This window comes from Salmo salar, unplaced genomic scaffold (assembly GCF_905237065.1).
Source record: "Salmo salar unplaced genomic scaffold, Ssal_v3.1, whole genome shotgun sequence".
Taxonomy (NCBI): Eukaryota; Metazoa; Chordata; class Actinopteri; order Salmoniformes; family Salmonidae; genus Salmo; species Salmo salar.
In genome coordinates, this window is record NW_025550956.1 from 1237434 (window position 1) to 1248901 (window position 11468).

The 11468-nt window shown below is 35.3% G+C and overlaps 1 protein-coding gene across 2 annotated transcripts in view; it reads left to right on the top strand.

Annotated features, from left to right (window-relative positions):
* Positions 1 to 10585, top strand: part of LOC106575900 (ADP-ribosylation factor-like protein 13B) — a 207008-nt gene extending 196423 nt beyond the window's left edge. The window contains exons 9-10 of one of the 2 annotated variants that reach the window (XM_045714220.1): positions 8804 to 8872; positions 9860 to 10585. In XM_045714220.1, the coding sequence (XP_045570176.1) occupies positions 8804 to 8872; positions 9860 to 9939 (149 nt within the window). In that variant the 3' untranslated portion in view covers positions 9940 to 10585. The remainder of the gene's footprint in view (positions 1 to 8803; positions 8873 to 9859) is intronic. The other variant, XM_045714221.1, reaches the window with a different exon arrangement.
* Positions 10586 to 11468: the final 883 nt, after the last annotated feature.

Consider the following 11468-nt stretch of genomic DNA (forward strand, 5'->3'; position numbering starts at 1 on the left):
GGATGGACTACTACTAATAATCTATTTAGTTGTTGTTGTTATAGTGGGATGGACTACTACTAATAATCTATTTAGTTGTTGTTGTTATAGTGGGATGGACTACTACTAATAATCTATTTAGTTGTTGTTATAGTGGGATGGACTACTACTAATAATCTATTTAGTTGTTGTTATAGTGGGATGGACTACTACTAATAATCTATTTAGTTGTTGTTATAGTGGGATGGACTACTACTAATAATCTATTTAGTTGTTGTTATAGTGGGATGGACTACTACTAATAATCTATTTAGTTGTTGTTGTTATAGTGGGATGGACTACTACTAATAATCTATTTAGTTGTTGTTATAGTGGGATGGACTACTACTAATAATCTATTTAGTTGTTGTTATAGTGGGATGGACTACTACTAATAATCTATTTAGTTGTTGTTATAGTGGGATGGACTACTACTAATAATCTATTTAGTTGTTGTTATAGTGGGATGGACTACTACTAATAATCTATTTAGTTGTTGTTATAGTGGGATGGACTACTACTAATAATCTATTTAGTTGTTGTTGTTATAGTGGGATGGACTACTACTAATAATCTATTTAGTTGTTGTTGTTATAGTGGGATGGACTACTACTAATAATCTATATATTGTTGTTGTTATAGTGGGATGGACTACTACTAATAATCTATTTAGTTGTTGTTATAGTGGGATGGACTACTACTAATAATCTATTTAGTTGTTGTTATAGTGGGATGGACTACTACTAATAATCTATTTAGTTGTTGTTATAGTGGGATGGACTACTACTAATAATCTATTTAGTTGTTGTTATAGTGGGATGGACTACTACTAATAATCTATTTAGTTGTTGTTATAGTGGGATGGACTACTACTAATAATCTATTTATGTTGTTGTTATAGTGGGATGGACTACTACTAATAATCTATTTAGTTGTTGTTATAGTGGGATGGACTACTACTAATAATCTATTTAGTTGTTGTTGTTATAGTGGGATGGACTACTACTAATAATCTATTTAGTTGTTGTTATAGTGGGATGGACTACTACTAATAATCTATTTAGTTGTTGTTGTTATAGTGGGATGGACTACTACTAATAATCTATTTAGTTGTTGTTATAGTGGGATGGACTACTACTAATAATCTATTTAGTTGTTGTTATAGTGGGATGGACTACTACTAATAATCTATTTAGTTGTTGTTATAGTGGGATGGACTACTACTAATAATCTATTTAGTTGTTGTTGTTATAGTGGGATGGACTACTACTAATAATCTATTTAGTTGTTGTTATAGTGGGATGGACTACTACTAATAATCTATTTAGTTGTTGTTGTTATAGTGGGATGGACTACTACTAATAATCTATATAGTTGTTGTTGTTATAGTGGGATGGACTACTACTAATAATCTATATAGTTGTTGTTGTTATAGTCAGATGGACTACTACTAATAATCTATATAGTTGTTGTTATAGTGGGATGGACTACTACTAATAATCTATTTAGTTGTTGTTATAGTGGGATGGACTACTACTAATAATCTATTTAGTTGTTGTTGTTATAGTGGGATGGACTACTACTAATAATCTATTTAGTTGTTGTTATAGTGGGATGGACTACTACTAATAATCTATTTAGTTGTTGTTATAGTGGGATGGACTACTACTAATAATCTATTTAAATTGTTGTTATAGTGGGATGGACTACTACTAATAATCTATTTAGTTGTTGTTATAGTGGGATGGACTACTACTAATAATCTATTTAGTTGTTGTTATAGTGGGATGGACTACTACTAATAATCTATTTAGTTGTTGTTGTTATAGTGGGATGGACTACTACTAATAATCTATTTAGTTGTTGTTATAGTGGGATGGACTACTACTAATAATCTATTTAGTTGTTGTTATAGTGGGATGGACTACTACTAATAATCTATTTAGTTGTTGTTGTTATAGTGGGATGGACTACTACTAATAATCTATTTAGTTGTTGTTGTTATAGTGGGATGGACTACTACTAATAATCTATTTAGTTGTTGTTGTTATAGTGGGATGGACTACTACTAATAATCTATTTAGTTGTTGTTATAGTGGGATGGACTACTACTAATAATCTATTTAGTTGTTGTTGTTATAGTGGGATGGACTACTACTAATAATCTATTTAGTTGTTGTTGTTATAGTGGGATGGACTACTACTAATAATCTATTTAGTTGTTGTTATAGTGGGATGGACTACTACTAATAATCTATTTAGTTGTTGTTATAGTGGGATGGACTACTACTAATAATCTATTTAGTTGTTGTTGTTATAGTGGGATGGACTACTACTAATAATCTATTTAGTTGTTGTTATAGTGGGATGGACTACTACTAATAATCTATTTAGTTGTTGTTATAGTGGGATGGACTACTACTAATAATCTATTTAGTTGTTGTTATAGTGGGATGGACTACTACTAATAATCTATTTAGTTGTTGTTATAGTGGGATGGACTACTACTAATAATCTATTTAGTTGTTGTTGTTATAGTGGGATGGACTACTACTAATAATCTATTTAGTGTTGTTGTTATAGTGGGATGGACTACTACTAATAATCTATATAGTTGTTGTTATAGTGGGATGGACTACTACTAATAATCTATTTAGTTGTTGTTATAGTGGGATGGACTACTACTAATAATCTATTTAGTTGTTGTTATAGTGGGATGGACTACTACTAATAATCTATTTAGTTGTTGTTATAGTGGGATGGACTACTACTAATAATCTATTTAGTTGTTGTTATAGTGGGATGGACTACTACTAATAATCTATTTAGTTGTTGTTGTTATAGTGGGATGGACTACTACTAATAATCTATTTAGTTGTTGTTATAGTGGGATGGACTACTACTAATAATCTATTTAGTTGTTGTTGTTATAGTGGGATGGACTACTACTAATAATCTATTTAGTTGTTGTTGTTATAGTGGGATGGACTACTACTAATAATCTATTTAGTTGTTGTTGTTATAGTGGGATGGACTACTACTAATAATCTATTTAGTTGTTGTTGTTATAGTGGGATGGACTACTACTAATAATCTATTTAGTTGTTGTTATAGTGGGATGGACTACTACTAATAATCTATTTAGTTGTTGTTATAGTGGGATGGACTACTACTAATAATCTATTTAGTTGTTGTTATAGTGGGATGGACTACTACTAATAATCTATTTAGTGTTGTTATAGTGGGATGGACTACTACTAATAATCTATTTAGTGTTGTTATAGTGGGATGGACTACTACTAATAATCTATTTGTTGTTATAGTGGATGGACTACTACTAATAATCTATAGTTGTTGTTATAGTGGGATGGACTACTACTAATAATCTATTTAGTTGTTGTTATAGTGGGATGGACTACTACTAATAATCTATATAGTTGTTGTTATAGTGGGATGGACTACTACTAATAATCTATTTAGTTGTTGTTATAGTGGGATGGACTACTACTAATAATCTATTTAGTTGTTGTTATAGTGGGATGGACTACTACTAATAATCTATTTAGTTGTTGTTATAGTGGGATGGACTACTACTAATAATCTATTTAGTTGTTGTTATAGTGGGATGGACTACTACTAATAATCTATTTAGTGTTGTTGTTATAGTGGGATGGACTACTACTAATAATCTATTTAGTTGTTGTTGTTATAGTGGGATGGACTACTACTAATAATCTATTTAGTTGTTGTTATAGTGGGATGGACTACTACTAATAATCTATTTAGTTGTTGTTATAGTGGGATGGACTACTACTAATAATCTATTTAGTTGTTGTTATAGTGGGATGGACTACTACTAATAATCTATTTAAATTGTTGTTATAGTGGGATGGACTACTACTAATAATCTATTTAGTTGTTGTTATAGTGGGATGGACTACTACTAATAATCTATTTAGTTGTTGTTGTTATAGTGGGATGGACTACTACTAATAATCTATTTAGTTGTTGTTGTTATAGTGGGATGGACTACTACTAATAATCTATATAGTTGTTGTTATAGTGGGATGGACTACTACTAATAATCTATTTAGTTGTTGTTATAGTGGGATGGACTACTACTAATAATCTATTTAGTTGTTGTTGTTATAGTGGGATGGACTACTACTAATAATCTATTTAGTTGTTGTTGTTATAGTGGGATGGACTACTACTAATAATCTATTTAGTTGTTGTTGTTATAGTGGGATGGACTACTACTAATAATCTATATAGTTGTTGTTATAGTGGGATGGACTACTACTAATAATCTATTTAGTTGTTGTTATAGTGGGATGGACTACTACTAATAATCTATTTAGTTGTTGTTATAGTGGGATGGACTACTACTAATAATCTATTTAGTTGTTGTTATAGTGGGATGGACTACTACTAATAATCTATTTAGTTGTTGTTATAGTGGGATGGACTACTACTAATAATCTATTTAGTTGTTGTTATAGTGGGATGGACTACTACTAATAATCTATTTAGTTGTTGTTGTTATAGTGGGATGGACTACTACTAATAATCTATTTAGTTGTTATAGTGGGATGGACTACTACTAATAATCTATTTAGTTGTTGTTGTTATAGTGGGATGGACTACTACTAATAATCTATTTAGTTGTTATAGTGGGATGGACTACTACTAATAATCTATTTAGTTGTTGTTGTTATAGTGGGATGGACTACTACTAATAATCTATTTAGTTGTTGTTGTTATAGTGGGATGGACTACTACTAATAATCTATTTAGTTGTTGTTGTTATAGTGGGATGGACTACTACTAATAATCTATATAGTTGTTGTTATAGTGGGATGGACTACTACTAATAATCTATTTAGTTGTTGTTATAGTGGGATGGACTACTACTAATAATCTATTTAGTTGTTATAGTGGGATGGACTACTACTAATAATCTATTTAGTTGTTGTTATAGTGGGATGGACTACTACTAATAATCTATTTAGTTGTTGTTATAGTGGGATGGACTACTACTAATAATCTATTTAGTTGTTGTTATAGTGGGATGGACTACTACTAATAATCTATTTAGTTGTTGTTGTTATAGTGGGATGGACTACTACTAATAATCTATTTAGTTGTTGTTATAGTGGGATGGACTACTACTAATAATCTATTTAGTTGTTATAGTGGGATGGACTACTACTAATAATCTATTTAGTTGTTGTTGTTATAGTGGGATGGACTACTACTAATAATCTATTTAGTTGTTGTTGTTATAGTGGGATGGACTACTACTAATAATCTATTTAGTTGTTGTTGTTATAGTGGGATGGACTACTACTAATAATCTATTTAGTTGTTGTTGTTATAGTGGGATGGACTACTACTAATAATCTATTTAGTTGTTGTTGTTATAGTGGGATGGACTACTACTAATAATCTATATAGTTGTTGTTATAGTGGGATGGACTACTACTAATAATCTATTTAGTTGTTGTTATAGTGGGATGGACTACTTCTAATAATCTATATAGTTGTTGTTGTTATAGTGGGATGGACTACTACTAATAATCTATTTAGTTGTTGTTGTTATAGTGGGATGGACTACTACTAATAATCTATTTAGTTGTTGTTATAGTGGGATGGACTACTACTAATAATCTATTTAGTTGTTGTTATAGTGGGATGGACTACTACTAATAATCTATTTAGTTGTTGTTATAGTGGGATGGACTACTACTAATAATCTATATAGTTGTTGTTATAGTGGGATGGACTACTACTAATAATCTATTTAGTTGTTGTTATAGTGGGATGGACTACTACTAATAATCTTTATAGTAGTTGTTATAGTGGGATGGACTACTACTAATAATCTATATAGTTGTTGTTATAGTGGGATGGACTACTACTAATAATCTATTTAGTTGTTGTTATAGTGGGATGGACTACTACTAATAATCTATTTAGTTGTTGTTGTTATAGTGGGATGGACTACTACTAATAATCTATTTAGTTGTTGTTATAGTGGGATGGACTACTACTAATAATCTATTTAGTTGTTGTTATAGTGGGATGGACTACTACTAATAATCTATTTAGTTGTTGTTATAGTGGGATGGACTACTACTAATAATCTTTATAGTAGTTGTTATAGTGGGATGGACTACTACTAATAATCTATATAGTTGTTGTTATAGTGGGATGGACTACTACTAATAATCTATTTAGTTGTTGTTATAGTGGGATGGACTACTACTAATAATCTATTTAGTTGTTGTTGTTATAGTGGGATGGACTACTACTAATAATCTATTTAGTTGTTGTTGTTATAGTGGGATGGACTACTACTAATAATCTATTTAGTTCTTATAGTGGGATGGACTACTACTAATAATCTATATAGTTGTTATAGTGGGATGGACTACTACTAATAATCTATTTAGTTGTTGTTGTTATAGTGGGATGGACTACTACTAATAATCTATTTAGTTGTTGTTGTAGTGGGATGGACTACTACTAATAATCTATTTAGTTGTTGTTGTTATAGTGGGATGGACTACTACTAATAATCTATTTAGTTGTTGTTATAGTGGGATGGACTACTACTAATAATCTATTTAGTTGTTGTTGTTATAGTGGGATGGACTACTACTAATAATCTATTTAGTTCTTATAGTGGGATGGACTACTACTAATAATCTATATAGTTGTTGTTATAGTGGGATGGACTACTACTAATAATCTATATAGTTGTTGTTATAGTGGGATGGACTACTACTAATAATCTATTTAGTTGTTGTTATAGTGGGATGGACTACTACTAATAATCTATTTAGTTGTTGTTGTTATAGTGGGATGGACTACTACTAATAATCTATTTAGTTGTTGTTATAGTGGGATGGACTACTACTAATAATCTATTTAGTTGTTGTTGTTATAGTGGGATGGACTACTCCTAATAATCTATTTAGTTGTTGTTATAGTGGGATGGACTACTACTAATAATCTATTTAGTTGTTGTTATAGTGGGATGGACTACTACTAATAATCTATTTAGTTGTTGTTGTTATAGTGGGATGGACTACTACTAATAATCTATATAGTTGTTGTTGTTATAGTGGGATGGACTACTACTAATAATCTATTTAGTTGTTGTTATAGTGGGATGGACTACTACTAATAATCTATTTAGTTGTTGTTGTTATAGTGGGATGGACTACTCCTAATAATCTATTTAGTTGTTGTTATAGTGGGATGGACTACTACTAATAATCTATTTAGTTGTTGTTATAGTGGGATGGACTACTACTAATAATCTATTTAGTTGTTGTTATAGTGGGATGGACTACTACTAATAATCTATTTAGTTGTTATAGTGGGATGGACTACTACTAATAATCTATTTAGTTGTTGTTATAGTGGGATGGACTACTACTAATAATCTATATAGTTGTTGTTGTTATAGTGGGATGGACTACTACTAATAATCTATTTAGTTGTTGTTGTTATAGTGGGATGGACTACTACTAATAATCTATTTAGTTGTTGTTGTTATAGTGGGATGGACTACTACTAATAATCTATTTAGTTGTTGTTATAGTGGGATGGACTACTACTAATAATCTATTTAGTTGTTGTTATAGTGGGATGGACTACTACTAATAATCTATTTAGTTGTTGTTATAGTGGGATGGACTACTACTAATAATCTATAAAGTTGTTGTTATAGTGGGATGGACTACTACTAATAATCTATTTAGTTGTTGTTGTTGTAGTGGGATGGACTACTACTAATAATCTATTTAGTTGTTGTTATAGTGGGATGGACTACTACTAATAATCTATTTAGTTGTTGTTATAGTGGGATGGACTACTACTAATAATCTATTTAGTTGTTGTTATAGTGGGATGGACTACTACTAATAATCTATTTAGTTGTTGTTATAGTGGGATGGACTACTACTAATAATCTATTTAGTTGTTGTTGTTATAGTGGGATGGACTACTACTAATAATCTATATAGTTGTTGTTGTTATAGTGGGATGGACTACTACTAATAATCTATTTAGTTGTTGTTATAGTGGGATGGACTACTACTAATAATCTATTTAGTTGTTGTTATAGTGGGATGGACTACTACTAATAATCTATTTAGTTGTTGTTATAGTGGGATGGACTACTACTAATAATCTATTTAGTTGTTGTTGTTATAGTGGGATGGACTACTACTAATAATCTATATAGTTGTTGTTGTTATAGTGGGATGGACTACTACTAATAATCTATTTAGTTGTTGTTATAGTGGGATGGACTACTACTAATAATCTATTTAGTTGTTGTTATAGTGGGATGGACTACTACTAATAATCTATTTAGTTGTTGTTATAGTGGGATGGACTACTACTAATAATCTATTTAGTTGTTGTTATAGTGGGATGGACTACTACTAATAATCTATTTAGTTGTTGTTATAGTGGGATGGACTACTACTAATAATCTATTTAGTTGTTGTTATAGTGGGATGGACTACTACTAATAATCTATTTAGTTGTTGTTATAGTGGGATGGACTACTACTAATAATCTATTTAGTTGTTGTTATAGTGGGATGGACTACTACTAATAATCTATTTAGTTGTTGTTGTTATAGTGGGATGGACTACTACTAATAATCTATTTAGTTGTTATAGTGGGATGGACTACTACTAATAATCTATTTAGTTGTTGTTTTAGTGGGATGGACTACTGCTAATCATGTGTTTTGTTGTTATAGTGGGATGGGCTACTCCCATAATGTCTAGGCTTCCCAAGCTGGAGCCTCTTGGCGACAGGAGTCGTTCTGGTAATGATGTTTACAGTGAAACTCCACCACCACTCCACTGCTGTATGTTAACCACTAACTAACCACTAACTAACTACTAACTAACCTTCCGTCTGTAAGTCATCTAGCAGCCTGTTCATGTCATGCTGCTGTTCTTCCTCTTTCACTAACAGCTGATGTCTCTTATTCCATGACGTCATTTCCTCTCTCTGTCTACAGAGCATGTTTAACAACACTGACCCCATTTCCTCTCTGTCTACAGAGCATGTTTAACAACACTGACCCAATTTCCTCTCTCTGTCTACAGAGCATGTTAAACAACACTGACCCCATTTCCTCTCTCTGTCTACAGAGCATGTTAAACAACACTGACCCCATTTCCTCTCTCTGTCTACAGAGCATGTTTAACGACACTGACCCCATTTCCTCTCTCTGTCTACAGAGCATGTTTAACAACACTGACCCCATTTCCTCTCTGTCTACAGAGCGTGTTTAACACCACTGATGTCCTCTGAAAACGTATTTTAGTTGTCTGTGTTCTCTGTCTGATGGAAGTTGGATGAAATCTCTCTGTTCATCCTACGTCCTACATGCCACCTGTGTCCTGTCCCTTCAGTCAGTGTCTGTTACGTGGTGCAGGTCATCTTGTTGTATGGGCTGTTTATATTTGACCATGTTAATACTGTACAGGAAGTTGTCAGAACACATTTCTGTCATGCTGTGTTCACGGTTTTTTGATTTCAGCTAACAGAAACCAGTAGCCAGCCTTACATAGATGTAGCTAATTTAGTCCTGTCTCTTCCTCCTCTTCTCTCTTCCTCCTCTTCTCTCTTCCTCCTCTTCTCTCTTCCTCCTCTTCTCTCTTTCTCCTCTTCTCTCTTCTTCCTCCTCCTCTCTCTTCCTCCTCCTCTCTCTCTTCCTCCTCCTGTCTCTTCCTCCTCTCTCTCTCTTCCTCCTCTCTCTCTCTCTTCCTCCTCCTCTCTCTTCCTCCTCCTCTCTCTCTTTCAGAGTTCTTCGGCAAGCCCCTCCCCCCCGTGGCCAACCGTCAACAACGACCTAACAGCGACACTCATGATGTCATATCCTAGCCCCTCCCCTCCACCAGGCTACTCATTTCCTACCTGATTGGTTGTTCCAAGCCCCACCTTCAATTCAAACAACATTATTTGTCCTCTTAAGGCAATTTTATTAGGCTTTGACCCTGACCCCTTATCTTTTTATTAGGCTTTGACCCTGACCCCTCACCCCCAAATCACAGTTTCTTTGGTTTCTTTTCAAAGTACGTGCTGTATAGAGGTCTACAGACTTCACCACCTGCTGAGAAGATGCTCCCAAGACCAAGGAACCACCGCCACCGTCGTCCTCGAGCTCACAGGACTACGATGGTGGAGCGGACTGGGTGGGTCCTGGAGAGAGAGACGGAGGATGACTGGGTGGGCCCTGGGTGGGCCCTGGAGAGAGACGGAGGATGACTGGGTGGGCCCTGGAGAGAGAGAGAGGCGGACGATGGCTGGTTGGGCCCTGGGTGGGCCCTGGAGAGAGACGGAGGATGACTGGGTGGGCCCTGGAGAGAGAAAGACGGACGATGACTGGTTGGGCCCTGGGTGGGCCCTGGAGAGAGACGGAGGATGACTGGGTGGGCCCTGGAGAGAGACGGACGATGACTGGGTGGGCCCTGGAGAGAGAGACGGAGGATGACTGGGTGGGCCCTGGAGAGAGAGACGGAGGATGACTGGGTGGGCCCTGGAGAGAGAGACGGAGGATGACTGGGTGGGCCCTGGAGAGAGAGACGGAGGATGACTGGGTGGGCCCTGGAGAGAGAGACGGAGGATGACTGGGTGGGCCCTGGAGAGAGAGACGGAGGATGACTGGGTGGGCCCTGGAGAGAGACGGAGGATGACTGGGTGGGCCCTGGGTGGGCCCTGGAGAGAGACGGAGGATGACTGGGTGGGCCCTGGAGAGAGAGACGGAGGATGACTGGGTGGGCCCTGGAGAGAGAGACGGAGGATGACTGGGTGGGCCCTGGAGAGAGAGACGGAGGATGACTGGGTGGGCCCTGGAGAGAGACTGAGGATGACTGGGTGGGCCCTGGAGAGAGAGATTGAGGATGACTGGGTGGGCCCTGGAGAGAGAGATTGAGGATGACTGGGTGGGCCCTGGGTGGGCCCTGAGAGAGAGACAGAGGATGACTGGGTGGGCCCTGAGACGGGCGGAGGATGACGGTGGGCCCTGAGACGGACGGAGGAGGACTGGGTGGGCCCTGGAGAGAGAGACTGAGTCATATTCGTTAGGCACCAAACAGACAAACAGGGAAAGTGACCGGTGATAAACACTTGTTTCCGTTATGTGTTGCAAAACATTTTAGTACGACGTGTCCTAATGAACAGGACCATGTTGACGCTGAAGAACCCAGCATTGAGTTAAACACAGACTGAGAAATAAATGCATATTGATATGGACTAATTTATGGATAGTTATATTTATATGTACGAATGTGTATATCACATATATATATCTATATATCTCACACACACACACACACATAAGTATGTGGACGCCCCTTCAAATGAGTGGATTCGGCTATTTCACCAAAACCCATTGCTGATAGGTGTATTAA